This window comes from Balaenoptera borealis (assembly GCF_965194805.1).
Source record: "Balaenoptera borealis genome assembly, chromosome: 12".
NCBI lineage: Eukaryota > Metazoa > Chordata > Mammalia > Artiodactyla > Balaenopteridae > Balaenoptera > Balaenoptera borealis.
Window position 1 is genome coordinate 101,422,616 of NC_138869.1, and position 17,150 is coordinate 101,439,765.

At 38.2% G+C, this 17,150-nt stretch overlaps 1 protein-coding gene across 1 annotated transcript in view; it reads right to left on the reverse strand.

Moving 5' to 3' along the window:
* The window catches only part of SYCP2L (synaptonemal complex protein 2 like), a 74,044-nt gene that overhangs the window by 38,776 nt on the left and 18,118 nt on the right, over positions 1-17,150 (reverse strand). Inside the window, exons 13-19 of the mRNA XM_082347710.1 lie at positions 15,400-15,492; positions 15,240-15,300; positions 3,697-3,839; positions 2,013-2,106; positions 1,437-1,534; positions 518-575; positions 340-421 (exon numbers count right to left, since the gene is read on the reverse strand). Coding sequence (XP_082203836.1) covers positions 340-421; positions 518-575; positions 1,437-1,534; positions 2,013-2,106; positions 3,697-3,839; positions 15,240-15,300; positions 15,400-15,492 — 629 coding nt within the window. The remainder of the gene's footprint in view (positions 1-339; positions 422-517; positions 576-1,436; positions 1,535-2,012; positions 2,107-3,696; positions 3,840-15,239; positions 15,301-15,399; positions 15,493-17,150) is intronic.

Genomic DNA, 17,150 nt, shown 5'->3' on the forward strand with positions numbered 1-17,150 from the left:
AATCACATGTATGACCCATTCTTCAGAGGCCTACATGGAAAGTGGCAATAAAATAATGCCAAGTAATACATGTTTTCTGGCGAGGGGTATTCAGTGTTCTGCTACAGAAAACTACATCACCAAAGAAAACATTGGGACTATAATGGTAGAGACGCATAGATCAAGAGAACTTTCCAGCCCTGCTCAAATCATTCTGCAGAAAACTGCACACAATGCTCTCTCCTTGTGTGGAGCACAGCCAGATGCAAAAAAGGGGGAAAAACCTAGACAGTCGAATTGTAATTAATGAGTCACATTAACAACAATCTACATGGTTTATGAGTTTTGAAAATCACCTACCTAGATGTATCATTTAATTTAGGAACCTGCGTTTTTGCTGATGGTTCTTGTAAATCTAAAGAATGCTCGAGTTTTGAAGTAACTTCCAAGCATGAAAATGAAAAACAAAAATTATTAAGCATCTCAAGTAAACATTTAAATATACCATTCAAGTCTTAGGACAGAAAAAAAATCTAACCTTTTTGTGTATCATCCAGTTTCGATTTTTCAGGTGAATTATCAGCTGTATTTGTTTGCTGCAGGAAAAACATATATACCTAAGTTTAATTATGTTGTCTATGAAATTTTTTACAATTCCAAAGAAAAGCATTTAAATAGTAGGATATCAGGCTCTTTGTTCATTAGATTTAGCTCCAAATGACTGTTGGCTGTTCCGTAAATATCAATATCCACCCTCAGAAGATTTGCCACCATCAAAGACAATCACAGAGTGTCTCAGAGTTACTAAGGGAAACATGAAAGGAAGACTTACAAAAATGTCTTCCACAGCATCATAATTGTGGAGATATGTACAAGTTCCCAAAAAGACAATCTATCTGGAGGAATAATCTTTGGTGTATTTGTTTTTAAAAAAATCATAACACTACCACATTTCTGTATAACATGTCCATGTAATCAAACATAAGAAAATGGACTGAACACCAATATATGCCAAGCAGTGTGTTAGGTGCTTTATGTATATTATGCTTTTAATCCTAAGAGGGCCACACTGTAAACCAGCTATTACCTTTGTTTTATAGATGAGAAGCCTCAGGCTCAATGACGTTAAGTAATTTTCCCAAGTTCCCACAATCAGTAAGTGTAAACCAGGTCTGATTCCAAACATTAGGCTGCTTTCCCCACACTCAGTCTCCAGATCCCAAATGAGGGAATGAGGCAAAGCCAGCCAAAGTGACACATTCCGCGGGAGAGCCAAGATGAGTGAAAGTCGAGAAAAAATAAACACGGCAGACAAAAGTAATTGAAAGGAGGGGATAGCGGAAAAACAGAGATGGTTGACCAGGAGAAAATGGACAACAAGCCGGAGAATCAGTTTCCACCTGCCAGCATCCCGGTGGATACAGTTCAGAATCTTGTCCCCAGTTCCCTGTACTCACAGCAGGCTCAGACTGGTTATCTAAGGGGAGAGTTGTTAGGCAATGGTTATCTTCAGCACTGGTTAACTCTGCCAGCTCGGTAGATTCCTTTGCTTGGTCTATACACATTAAGAAAAGAGCAATGAAGAATGGTAACAATATCCGTACACGATGCTGCATACACCCTCCAAATGCTCTTCATGAGATTCATACTGCTAGTACATCACCATCTTTTGGTAAGAGCTGGTAATTAGGACCTGCTATGGACAACTTGGAAAACTGCTCTTGGGTCTAACTCATAAGAGATATGTAACCTGTGCAGGGCCAGCTTTGTGGGTAGACAGGGCCCTACACACTTGCCTCCTGCCACCCCACCATAATTTCTCTTTTGTCATTTCCATTTGACCCCATGACAGACTGTATCAGGTGGAGAAAATAATTCAAGGTTTAATCAGCAACTTTTCTTTCTCCAAAGGTATAGTAACACATTAATTATTCCTATATGACCACAGGTTTTCAGTGACCTCTTTCAAGTAATATTTTATCATTGCTTCTCTACGGAATCCAGGTAAGAAATTTTGTTATTTCCCAACATACCTATCTCTCTTTCGTGGCTGCTAGGAATCTCAGTGTCTTCTTTCTCAAATTCACCAAAAAGGTCTGAGGAGATTTTCGTCTGGTCAGGCCTCACCTGAAATGCAAACCAAAAATCACATGATTTTCAAAAGCAGTAATTCTTTTAAAAATTTATTATTAACAGACCTAAAGAGACATAGACAACAATACAATAATAGGAAGGGACTTTAATACCCCACTTACATCAATGGATACATCACTTAGATGGAAAATCAATATGGAAACATCAGCCTTAAATGACACATTAGATCCAATGGACTTGACATATACATAACATTCTACTGGAAAGCAACAGAATACACATTCTTCTCAAGCACATATGGAATCCAGGATAGATCATATATTAGGTCACAAAACAAGTCTTAATAAATTTAAGAAGACTGAAATCATATCAAGCATCTTTACCAACTACAGTGGTGTGAAACTAGAAATCAATTACAAGAAGAAAACTGGAAAATTCACGAATACATGGAGATTAAATAACAACGCTTCTGAAAAACCAATGGGTCAATGAAGAAATCAAAAAAGAGATTAAAAAAAAACCTTTTGGCAAATGAAAATGGAAATGCAACATACCAAAACTTATGAGGTGCAGCAAAAGCAGTTCTAAGAGGGAAGTTCATAGTGATAAATGCCCACATCAGAAAAGAAAAGAAGGACTTCCCTGGTGGTCCAGTGGTTAAGACTCTGCGCTTCCAATACAGGGGGCACAAGTTCAATCCCTGGTTGGGGAACTAAGATCCTGCATGCTGTGCAGAGTGACCAAAACAATAATAATAATAAAGAAAAGAAAGAACTCAAATAAACAACATATCTTTACACCTCAAGGAACTAGAAAAAAAAATAAATGAACCCAAAGTTAGTAGAAGGAAGAAAATGAAAAACAGAATGGAAATAAACAAGGAAATAAACAAAAGACACTAAAAAAAACAAGAGAAAAGATCGATGAAACTAAGAGCTGGTTATTTGAAAATATAAACAAAATTGACAAACATTTAGCTGGATTCACATATATGTGCGCGTATCTATCTATCTATATTTAAAACAGCATATTATTCAGCCATAAAAAAGAAGAAAATCCTGCCATTTGCAACAACATGGGTGGACCTCGGGGGCATTATGAAAAGTGAAATAAGTCAGACAGAGACAGACAAATACCATATGATCTCACTTATATGTGGAATCTTAAAAACAACAACAAAAACAAGCTCATAGATACAGAGAGCAGATTGGTGGTTCCAGAGGAGGGGGTTGAGGGTAGGTGAAATGGGTGAAGGGGGTCAAAAGGTACAAAATTCCTGTTATAAAATGAATATGTCATGGGGATGTAAGGTACAACATGGTGACTATAGTTAATACTATATTGCATATTTGAAAGTTGCTAAGAGACTAAATTCTCTAAATTTTTTTTGTTCTCACACAAAAAAAACTTCTAACAATGGTGATAGTTGTCAACTAGTCTCATTGTGGTGATTTTTTCACAATATATACAAAAATGGAATCATTATCATTTACACCTGAAACTAATATGTTTTATGTCAATTATATCTCAATTTTAAAAACCCTAACATGGAAATGTAAGAGACATGAAAACATACTAAAACATATTTACTGATAAATAATCAAGAAGAATTAAACATGCCACCTGTTTCTCATCTCCTAAAGCTTTAATGGAAGCTTGGGCTATGTTGAATTGCAATTCAAAATGAATTTCTATTTTCATCACTTCTTTGTTTCTGATATTAATAGGCTTCTTCAGGTAAATTTTGAGCATCTTCATCTCAGTTTCTAGCAAAAATAAAGGATACCAATGTAGATCAACATACTGAAAGGTTATATTTTTAAATTTTATAATTTTAAATAACTGCACTGGGATATTTGTTCACTGCCCAGATTCTTCTGCAATGAGAAGTTGAAAAGAAATTATTTTAATAAAGTTACTCTGAAATTATTTTTATTAGATGCACATGTGTATTTTTACACACACACATACACACACACAATATGTTTAAGCAGTTAATCTAGCAGAGATAGAACTAACCTAGCAGCATAGCAAATGAGATATTTTGTCTTCTAAAATTCAATCCATTTTTTAAAGAACATGTGTGAATACAAAGCTATCATCTGTAACAGGTATTTTACTTCTCAATATATTAAGCACAACATTCATTCTCATTCTTTCTGTCTCTCAGATCCCACTCATTTCTAAAATTCAAAATAAAATCCACTGTTCTCAATATACAAACTGGAATAATCCACACTCATCTCAACAGACTCCACTTGAAGAAGAGAAATGGAAACATTCTCCAGAGAGGCCTAATTCTCAGACAACAGTCTCCTTGAGGGCCTCTTACCAGGACATCAGCCCTTTACTGACAAATAGTAATTGGGTTTAGAAGAGAAAATAGTTTAGACCACAATTCATAGCAATCCCAAGAATAAGCCACAGTAAGTACAAGCTGTGTTGGAAGCAGCAGGGGTGAAAAGAGTAAAACCCATGAAAGAGCAGGCAAAGCTCAGGGTCACAAATTGATGAGAATGAAAAGAGGAACAAAGAGACACACCTGGGTCTAGATCTGTGGCCAGTGATACTTGAAATGTGGCTAGTACAACATGAATTGCATTATAAGCATAAAATACACACTAGTTTGTGAAGACACAGTACCAAAAAAGAGAAGGTAAAATATCTCATTAATTGTTCATATTGATTACATGTTAAACTGTTAATATTTTGGACATACTGAGTGAAATAAATATATATTATTAAAATTAGTCCACTTGAAAAACTTTTTAATGAGGCTACTAGAAAATTAATTAAATATATGGTTCAGATCCTATTTCCATACAACAGTGCTGGCCTCTAGTAAAGTTCAACAATCCCCCAAATGCTGATCTTACTGGATGTTCAGTCACTGCAGAGAAAGTCTCTAAATCCCTGCAGCAAATTCTAAACAAGGTCTGAAAATGTAAATAGCTAGTTGGGCTGTGGGGCTCGATGCAAACGTACAAGGGCAAGAAGAAGTAGCCCGAGGGCTGCCCTCAACAGGCTCCTAAAACACTGTCAACCCCTTAGCAGGAAGGGCTCGGCACGCAAAAGGCAAGTCTTGCTTGTAGTGTTTGCTACACAAGCCTCAGTTTCCTCGGCTATAAAACTAAAACATCACACCTACTTCCTCCAGCTACTATGAGGCACTTTATGAATTTTAAAGTCTCCCCAAAATGTGATATATTTATGAAGTGTAGAATATTACCTTTGGCAAGTTGGTTGCTGAAAACCACCTCAAAAGCAAAGTTCAGGTTCAGAAACTTAAAATATGTAATGTTAGGGATACCACAGTCAGAAAATCCATGGAAGTCTTTATAAAATATTGACTTCAGAATAAACACCAATGATATTTTGCATATCTTAAGTGAATAGTAACAGGTAATGACTATATAAATTGTTACTTTTAATTTATGATTATATTTAATTTACATTTCTAGTAAGATGTTTATAAACCCCTTTCCTTTACTACAGATAGGAGACACCTCCAACTCAGCATATGCTATCTTTCCAATTTTGTGACTGTATAACTGCACATTTGTGATTCCTCCTATCTGTGACACCATAAGAAATATATATTTGATCTTGGCCTTGGTTCCTGACACAGAGCTCCTGAAACGCATTTTAAGTGATGGGGTGCTAGGAGGATCTTTTGTTCTAATATTTGGTCTTTGACCCTGGTTCCTGACACCAGAGCTTCTAAGGCCCTTGGAATGCCTGGGGTGATGAGTGTTTTATAAGTTAATGAGGTGACTGGGGTTAGAGGACTGAGGGTTGGAGGACTTAAGGATGGGGACTGGTCGAAAACTTGCACAAGCCTCTTAGATAGCCTCAACCACCAGAGGGCAGACAGCAGAAGCAAGAAGAACTACAATCCTGCAGCTTGTGGAACAAAAACCACATTCACAGAAAGATAGACAAGATGAAAAGGCAGAGGGCTATGTACCCCATGAAGGAACAAGATAAAACCCCAGAAAAACAACTAAATGAAGTGGAGATAGGCAACCTTCCAGAAAAAGAAGGCAGAATAATGATAGTGAGGATGATCCAGGACCTCAGAAAGAGAATGCAAGCAAAGATCGAGAAGATTCAAGAAATGTTTAACAAAGATCTAGAAGAATTAAAGAACAAATGAACAGAGATGAACAATACAATAACTGAAATGAAAAATACACTAGAAGGAATCAATAGCAGAATAACTGAGGCAGAAGAACGTATAAGTGACCTGGAAGACAGAATGGTAGAATTCACTGCTGTGGAACAGAATAAAGAAAAAGAATGAAAAGAAATGAAGACAGCCTAAGAGACCTCTGGGACAACATTAAATGCAACAACATTTGCATTATAGGGGTCCCAGAAGGAGACGAGAGAGAAAGGACACGAGAAAATATTTGAAGAGATTATAGTCAAAAACTTCCCTAACACGGGAAAGGAAATAGCCACCCAAGTCCAGCAAGCACAGCGAGTCCCATACAGGATAAACCCAAGGAGAAACACGCTGAGACACATAGTAATCAAAGTGGCAAAAATTAAAGACAAAGAAAAATTATTGAAAGCAGCAAGGGAAAAATGAAAAATAACATACAAGGGAACTCCCATAAGGTTAACAGCTGATTTCTCAGCAGAAACTCTACAAGCCAGAAGGGAGTGGCATGATATACTTAAAGTGATGAAAGGGAAGAACCTACAACCAAGATTACTCTACCTGGCAAGCATCTCATTCAGATTCGATGGAGAAATCAAAAGCTTTACAGACAAGCAAAAGCTAAGAGAATTCAGCACCACCAAACCAGCTCTACAACAAATGCTAAAGGAACTTCTCTAAGTGGGAAACACAAGAGAAGAAAAGGACCTACAAGAACAAACCCAAAACAATTAAGAAAATGGTAATAGGAACATACATATCGATAATTACTTAAATGTGAATGGATTAAATGCTCCAACCAAAAGACACAGGCTTGCTGAATGAATACAAAAACAAGACTCATATATATGCTGTCTACAAGAGACTCACTTCAGACCTAGGAACACATACAGACTGAAAGTGAGGGGATGGAAAAAGATATTCCATGCAAATGGAAATTAAAAGAAAGCTGGAGTAGCAATACTCATATCAGATAAAATAGACTTTAAAATAAAGAATGTTACAAGAGACAAGGAAGGACACTACATAATGATCAAGGGATCAATCCAAGAAGAAGATATAACAATAATAAATATATATGCACCCAACATAGGAGCACCTCAATACATAAGGCAACTGCTAACAGCTATAAAAGAGGAAATCGACAGTAACACAGTAACAGTGGGGGACTTTAACACCTCACTTACACCAATGGACAGATCATCCAAACAGAAAATTAATAAGGAAACACAAGCTTTAAATGACATAATAGACCAGATAGATTTAATTGATATTTATAGGACATTCCATCCCAAAACAGCAGATTACACTTTCTTCTCAAGTGCACACGGAACATTCTCCAGGATAGATCACATCTTGGGTCACAAATCAAGCCTCAGTAAATTTAAGAAGACTGAAATCATATCAAGCATCTTTTCTGACCACAACGCTATGAGATTAGAAATCAATTACAGGGAAAAAAATGTAAAAAACACAAACACATGGAGGCTAAACAATATGTTACTAAGTAACCAAGAGATCACTGACAAACTCAAAGAGAAAATCAAAAAATACCTAGAGACAAATGACAATGAAAACCCGACAATCCAAAACCTATGGGATGTGGCAAAAGCAGTTCTAAGAGGGAAGTTTATAGCTATACAAGGCTACCTCAAAAAACAAGAAAAATCTCAAATAAACAATCTAACCTTACTAGAGAAAGAAGAACAAAAAAACCCAAAGTTAGCAGAAGGAAAGAAATCATAAAGATCAGAGCAGAAATAAATGAAATAGGGCTTCCCTGGTGGCGCGGTGGTTGAGAGTCCGCCTGCCAATGCAGGGGACACGGGTTCAAGCCCTGGTCTGGGAGGATCCCACGTGCCACGGAGCGGCTGGGCCTGTGAGCCACAACTACTGAGCCTGCGTGTCTGGAGCCTGTGCTCCGCAACAGGAGGGGCCACGGCAGTGAGAGGCCCGCTCACCATGATTAGGAGTGGCCCCTGCTCACCACAACTGGAGAAAGCCCTCACAAAGAAACGAAGACCCACACAGCCAAAAAATAAATAAATTTTTTTTTTAAAAATAAATAAATAAATGAAATAGAAACAAAGAAAACAATAGCAAAGATCAATAAAACTAAAAGCTGGTTCTTTGAGAAGATAAACAAATTGAGAAACCTTTAGACAGACTCATCAAGAAAAAGAGGGAGAGGACTCAAATCAATAAACTTAGAAATGAAAAAGGAGAGGTAACAACTGACACTGCAGAAATACAAAGTATCCTAAGAGACTACTACAAGCAACTCTATGCCAATAAAATGGACAACCTGGAAGAAATGGACAAATTCTTAGAAAGGTATAAACTTCCAACACTGAACCAGGAAGAAATAAAAAATATGAACAGACCAATCACAAGTAATGAAATTGAAACTGTGATTAAAAATCTTCCAACAAACAAAAGCCCAGGACGGATGGCTTCACAGGTGAATTCTATGAAACATTTAGAGAAGAACTAACACCCATCCTTCTCAAACGCTTCCAAAAAGTTGCAGAGTAAGGAACACTCCCAAACTCATTCTATGAGGCCACCATCACCCTGATACCAAAACCAGACAAAGATACTACAAAAAAAGAAAATTACAGACCAATATCACTGACGAATATAGATGCAAAAATCCTCAACAAAATACTAGCACACAGAATCTAACAACACATTAAAAGGATCATACACCATAATCAAGTGAGATTTATCCCAGGGATGCAAGGATTCTTCAATATATACAAATCAATCAATGCGATACATGATATTAACAAATTGAAAAAGAAAAACCATATGATCATCTCAATAGATGCAGAAAAAGCTTTTGACAAAATTCAACACCCATTTATGATAAAAACTCTCCAGAAAGTGGGCATAGAGGGAACCTACCTCAACATAATAAAGGCCATATATGACAAACACACAGCAAACATCATTCTCAATGGTGAAAAACTGAAAGCATTTCCTCTAAGATCAGGAACAAGACAAGGATGTCCACTCTCACCACTATTATTCAACATAGTTTTGGAAGTCCTAGCCACAGCAATCAGAGAAGAAAAAGAAATAAAAGGAATCCAAATCGGAAAAGAAGAAGTAAAACTGTCACTGTTTGCAGATGACATGATACTATACATAGAGAATCCTAAAGATGCTACCAGAAAACTACTAGAGCTAATCAATGAATTTGGTAAAGTAGCAGGATACAAAATTAATGCACAGAAATCTCTTGCATTCCTATGCACTAATGATGAAAAATCTGAAGAGAAATTAAGGAAACACTCCCATTTACCATTGCAACAACAAGAATAAAATACCTAGGAATAAACCTACCTAGGGAGACAAAAGACCTGTATGCAGAAAACTATAAGACACTGATGAACGAAATTAAAGATGATACAAACAGATGGAGAGATATACCATGTTCTTGGATTGGAAGAATCAACATTGTGAAAATGACTATACTACCCAAAGCAATCTACAGATTCAATGCAATCCCTATCAAATTACCAATGGCATTTTTTTACGGAACTAGAACAGAAATATCTTAAAATTTGTATGGAGACAAAAAAGACCCCAAATAGCCAAAGCAGTCTTGAGGGAAAAAAAACTGAGCTGGAGGAATTAGACTCCCTGACTTCAGACTATACTACAAAGCTACAGTAATCAAGACAACATGGTACTGGCACAAAAACAGAAATACAGATCAATGGAACAAGATAGAAAGCCCAGAGATAAACCCACGCACCTATGGTCAACTAATCTATGACAAAGGAGGCAAGGATATACAATGGAGAAAAGACAGTCTCTTCAATAAGTGGTGCTGGGAAAACTGGACAGCTACATGTAAAAGAATGAAATTAGAACATTCCTTAACACCATACACAAAAATAAACTCAAAATGGATTAGAGACCTAAATGTAAGACCGGACACTATAAAACTCTTAGAGGAATACATAAGAACACTCTTTGACATAAATCACAGCAAGATCTTTCTTGATCCACATCCTAGAGTAATGGAAATAAAAACAAATATAAACAAATGGGACCTAATCAAACTTAAAAGCTTTTGCACAGCAAAGGAAACCACAAACAAGATGAAAAGACAACCCTCAGAATGGGAGAAAATATTTGCAAACAAATCAATGGACAAAGGATTAATCTCCAAAATATATAAACAGCTCATGCAATTCAATATTAAAAAAACAAACAACCCAATCCAAAAATGGGCAGAAGACCTAAATAGACATTTCTCCAAAGAAGATATACAGATGGAAGAATGCTCAACATCACTAATCATTAGAGAAATGCAAATCAAAACTACAATGAGGTATCACCTCACACCAGTTAGAATGGGCATCATCAGAAAATCTACAAACAACAAATGCTGGAGAGGGTATGGAGAAAACGGAACCCTGTTGAACTGTAGGTAGGAATGTAAATTGATACAGCCACTATGGAGAACAGTATGGAGGTTCCTTAAAAAACTAAAAATAGAATTACCATATGACCCAGCAATTTCACTACTGGGAATATAGCCAGAGAAAATCATAATTCAAAAAGACACATGCACCCCAGTGTTCATTGCAGCACTATTTACAATAGCCAGGTCATGGAAGCAACCTGAATGCCCATCGACTGACTAATGGATAAAGAAGATGTGGTACATATATACAAGGGAATATTATTACTCAGCCATAAAAAAGAACGAAATTGGGTCATTTGTAGAGTCGTGGATGGATCTAGAGACTGTCATACAAAGTCAGAAAAAGAAAAACAAATATTGTATATTAATGCATATATGTGGAACCTAGAAAAATGGTACAGATGAACCGGTTTGCAGGGCAGAAATTGAGACATAGATGTAGAGAACAAACGTATGGACACCAAGGGGCGGAAAGCGCTGGGGTGGTGGGGGGTGGGGTGGTGTGATGAATTGGGCAATTGGGATTGACATGTATATACTGATGTGCATAAAATTGATTACTGGTAAGAACCTGCTGTATAAAAAATAAATAAAATTAAATTAAAAAATTTTAAAAAAAAGTTTTGCTTACATATCAATGATCATATTTCTAGAAAAGAAAAAAAAAAAAAAGGATGGGGACTGGCCACCAGAAAGATCAAGGTGTGGTTAAAGGGTTGGAACTTCCACCTCCCCAACCTTCAGGGAGGGCAGAAGGGTCAGAGATTGAGTTAATATTCCATCATGCCTACATGATAAAGCTTCCATAAAAACCCCCAAGCTATGGGGTTCAGGGAGCTTCTGGGCTGGTGAACACAAACGTTCCAGGAGGGCGATGCACCCCAACTCCTCAGAAACAAAAGCCCTTGCACTTGGGATCCTTCTGGATCTTGCCCTGGGTATTCTCTTCATCTGGCTGTTCATCTGTATCCTTTATTATATCCTTTATAATAAACAGGTAAATGTAAATGCGTGTTTCCCAGAGTTCTGTGAACCATTATAGCAAGTTTCAAACCCGAGGAAGAGCTTGTGGGAACCTCTGACTGGTAGCCAGTTGGTCAGAAGTACAGGTGTCAACCTGAGACTCGCGATTAGCATCTGAAGTGAGGGCAGTCTTCACTGTCCCTTCATTCTCCCAGAGCTTCACGGTGAAAGGCTCTCCTCCTCTTCTGCCACTTCCTTTACTGCCTAATCTAGCCCAAATTTCCCTCTTTTTCTAGTATGTAACAGGAAAAATTAAAAATAATAACGCAAGTGATTCTTGTTCATATAAATTCAAATTAATTGTGTCTGTGGAATGCAACAATCTAGTCGTACATGTATTTGTAAATTAATTTCAGCATTGCTTATATCTGTGATTCTTTGTATTCTCCTGGTTATTACATCTTATTAATTTGCTCATTAATTAATGAAATCTTTTACCCACATTTATTTTATATTTGTATGCGGGTCATGATTTTACCTTTTCAAAAATTACCCTTTAACAAAACACCGAAGTTAACTTATGTACACGAGAAATTCCAGCAAGGAACGCTCAGGGCTGAGGAAGGATTACCTTATCCTAAGTAGTCCCATGGGAGAACCTTCAGTTAAGAGTTCAAGGCCAGGAAGGATGGATTTGTTCTTTCCAGGACTTGTATGATGAGAATCATGTTATCCATTATACTTTTCACCCTGGCTTTCAGGAAGCTAAGCACCAAATTTGTTTTTTGTTGTTGTTTTTTTAATTGTACAATTTTCTTTTCTTTTCTTTAAATTTATTTTCTTCTTGGCTGCGTGAGCCTTCGTTGCTACACACGGGCTTTCTCTAGTTGCGGAGAGGGGGGCTACTCTTCGTTGCAGTGTGTGGGCTTCTCGTTGTGGAGCACAGGCTCTAGGCGCGTGGGCTTCAGTAGTTGTGGCAGGTGAGCTCAGTAGTTGTGGCTCGCAGGCTCTAGAGCGCAGGCTCAGTAGTTGTGGCGCACGGGCTTAGTTGCTCCATGGCATGTAGGATCTTCCCGGACCAGGGTGCAAACCCATGTCCCCTGCACTGGCAGGCGGATTCTTAACCACTGCACCACCAGGGAAGCGCTAAGCACCAAATTTGAATCTCCATGGTGGCCAGATCAACCTTCGTGATAGACATTTTTATTCTTGTTTGTGGTTCCAATTTTCCATTTCTATTATTTTGTTATAAATATGCAAGCTGCCCTAAATCCTTTGTGAAAAGTAGTATAAAATCCACATAATTGCATAGTATTTAGTTTTAACTCTTTAGTAAAGCCAATTACTTAAAAAATGATTATGTGTATTGAGTTATTTTCAAAACATCCCTTTTTTTAAAATAATTAATTAATTTATTTATTTATTTATGGCTGTGTTGGGTCTTCGTTTCTGTGCGAGGGCTTTCTCTAGTTGTGGCAAGTGGGGGCCACTCTTCATCGCGGTGCGTGGGCCTCTCACTATCACGGCCTCTCTTGTTGCGGAGCACAGGCTCCAGACGCGCAGGCTCAGTAATTGTGGCTCACAGGCCCAGCTGCTCCGTGGCATGTGGGATCTTCCCAGACCAGGGCTCGAACCCGTGTCCCCTGCACTGGCAGGCAGATTCTCAACCACTGCGCCACCAGGGAAGCCCCCTTTATTTTTTAAAAGACCCAATTCAGGAATCCTGGTCAAGTGTGACTAAATCTGAAATACTGAACTGGACCAATACCTTACTTCTACCCACCCAGAAAAGGATCACTCCTGACTCCATGCCCCTCAACTCTACCTACCAAGAGGAGAAGAAAGGTGAATGATGGAGATTTAAGAAGGGGGAGTCAGAGCTTCCCTGGTGGTGCAATGGTGAAGAATCTGCCTGCCAATGCAGGCGATATGGATTCGATCCCTGGTCCGGGAAGATCCCACATGCCGCAAAGCAACTAAGCCCGTGCGCCACAACTACTGAGCCTGCGCTCTAGAGCCCACGAGCCACAACTACTGAAGCCAGCAAGCCACAACTACTGAAGTCCGCGCACCTAGAGCCCATGCTCCACAACAAGAAGCCACCACAATGAGAAGCCTGCGTGCAGCAACGAAGACCCAATGCAGCCAAAAATTAAAATTAATTAATTAATTAATTTTTTTAAAAAAAGAAGGGGGAGTCAGAGGGCTGATATTTAAATAGTTTGTACATACCCAATTATTAGTATAAATATGTGGGAAAGGGAGGGCAGGTACTATAACCATTTTTAAAAATGGTGGTACAGGACTTCCCTGGTGGCACAGTGGTTAAGAATCCTCCTGCCAATGCAGGGGACACGGGTTTGAGCTCTGGTCCAGGCCACAACTACTGAAGCCCACGTGCCTAGAGCCTGTGCTCCGCAACAAGAGAAGCCACCGCAATGAGAAGCCCACGCACCGCAACGAAGAGCAGTCCCTGCTCGCCACAACTAGAGAAAGCCTGCACACAGCAACAAAGACCCAATGCAGCCAAAAATAAATAAATAAATAAATTTTTAAAAATAAAACAAAATAATAAAATTACAAAAAAAATAAAAAAAAAAAATGGTGGTACAAAACATAAAGATGGTTGACAAGGTAAATGTTAAGTGTAGAGTTCAGTAGTGCTAAGTATATTCACAGCGTTGTACAAGAGATCTCCAGAACCTTTTCATCTTGCAAATCTGAAACTCTGTACCCATTAAACAACTCCCCATTTCCCCTTCCCTGCAGCCCCTGGTAACTAACCACCATTCTACTTTCTGTCTCTATCAATTTGACTACTTTAGATACCTCACGTAAGTGGAATCATACAGTATTTGCCTTTTTGTGACTAGCTTTTTCCACTTAGCATGATGTCCTCAAAGTTCATCTATGTTGTAGCAAGTGTCAGAATGCCCTTCCTTTTTAAATCTAAATAATAGTCCATTGTGGGTACAGATCACATTTGCTTTATCCATTCATTCGTCGATGGACACTTGGGTTGCTTCTACCTCCTTTTTTTTTTTTTTTGGTTGCACCAGGTCTTAGTTGCAGCAGGCAGGCTCCCTAGTTGTGGCATGCGAACTCTTAGTTGTGGTATGCATGTGGGATCTAGTTCCCTGACCAGGGATGGAACCCAGGCCCCCTCCATTGGGAGTGCAGAGTCTTAACCACTGCGCCACCAGGGAAGTCCCTGCTTCTACCTCTTGACTCTTGTGAATAGGCTGCAGTGAACGTTCGTATGCAATTCTCTTCGAGTCCTGCTTTCGATTCTTCTGGATATATATCCAGAAGTGAAACTGCTGGATCATATGGTGATGATATTTTCAGTTTGTTGAGGAACCATAATCATTTTTACAATGAGAAAACCAGGCAAGTCATGGAACCCCAAAGTTACAGAGTGGAGGACTCACTAATCTTTTGCCCTGAGCACAGCCTTCTGTCCACAGCACTCACCACCTCCCCTCCATGTCAAGTGCAAGCAAAGTCTGCTCGGGAATTAACTAAACATACACTGCAACTGTAAACAGAAACAATACTCAGGACTAAATGCGGGGTAGTTTAGAATTAACATCTTACCTATTATGCTGAAATTAATCATTGCTTCCTTCAAAAGTCTTACTGAGTCCCATAAAGCGCTCTTGGAAAAAAATAAGTGAAATTCATGAGCACATAACACATACTTGGATATAAACACTCTCTACGCACTTAGGTCTAAACAGGAATCGAACATGATTACCTCAGGATTGTTTATATAAAAAGTTACACTCTGAGATCCTAGGTTGAAATCAATCCAAAATTTCTCTAATTTTTCATCTGCAGGTTTTCTCATCTGTAAGATATAATTTCAGCATTAATATCATATGAAAGGGTCAAATGAAAATTACTCCATTAAAAACAGAACTGCTTTTCCGAGAACAACTCTAAGATTATAGGGTCACCGTCTATTGCCTTACTCATTTCTGCAAAATAGGAGGAAGGTTTCAATTTTATATAACCAATCTATTTCTGGAAAAACCCTACTATACTTAGCAACTTAATAGATGTTTAAATGTGTCAGATAACTCTAACCACACAAACTTTTTTTTTCTGGTGCGAATCACAGAGAAAACTGTTCTATGTTAAAGCAGTAACAATCCACACTGCCTATGGATAGAAACTTCTAGCAAAGGAGGTACTGTGATCAAATATAAATGGTGACTTGCCATCTAACTTACCATATGTTAGAATAAGGCTAAGACCTGAAGATTTCAAATTATCTTCATTTTAATTGATAACAGTCAGCCCTCTGTATCCACGGGTTCCGAATCCAAAGATTCAACCAAATGTGGATTGAAAATATTTAGGAAAAAGAATTCCAGAAAGTTCTAAAAAGCAAACCTTGATTTTGCCATATGCTGGCAATTATTTACATAGCATTTACATTGTACTGACAACTATTTGCATAGCATTTACATTGTGTTAGGTATCAGGTGTAACCTAGAGATGATTTAAAGTATGTGGGAGGATGTGTGTACATTATATGCAAATACTAAGCCGTTTTATATAAGGGACTTGAATAACCGCAGATTTTGGTATCCACGAGGGATCCTGGAACCAGTCCCCCATGGGTACCAAGAAATGACTGTATTATAAAATAAACATATGCTCTTAAAGAAAGAAAGAAGGAAGGAAAGAAAGAAAGACGGAAAGAAAAAAAGGAAAGACGGATTCAAACAATATGATGCTAATAGAAAGAGTAAATATCTCCTTCTCTGTCCCTCAAATTCCCATAGGTACCTGTCCATAGGAACCATTAACAATGCCTTTGCTTCTTCCCAGATGTGTTCTAGACATACTCAGGAAGTATATACAAAGTTTTTATTCCTCAACAATGGGACAAACACTAGACAACAATTCTTCCACTTGTTTTCCAGTAAATAGCATTTCTTGGCCATTGTTCCGTCATACGTGTCTACTTTTTAACAGCTATAGGGTTGAACAAAGGGTTTTTTTTTGAATTTTATTTTATTTTTTATACAGCAGGTTCTTATTAGTTATCTGTTTTATACATATTAGTGTATACATGTCAATCCCAATCTCCCAATTCATCACACCACCACCACCACCCACCCCCTTCTCCCCTTGGCGTCTATACGAACAAAGGTTTTAACACAAGTCTATGTCACGGGAAGCCAGTGTAAGGACCCCTACTGAAGCTGATGGAAATCTAGAAGTCCTAGAAAGAAGAAGCAAGGAGAGATTGGAATCCTCAGACAACCAGAAAGAAAAATAGACTTGAAATACAGGAATCAGGCTACCAAAATCAGTTCTAGAGAGAAAGAATGCATAATGTAGTCGTGAGCTAACGGCTCAGCTCACAGAGGCCAAGAAGGGAGTCCTCAACCCAAAACAATGAAATGGTTAACTAGAACATTCTAGAGACACGATCCAGGAAACTTCAGCACAGTCCAGGTTCAGAGACCCTTGAAAAGTTTACCTGGACATTGA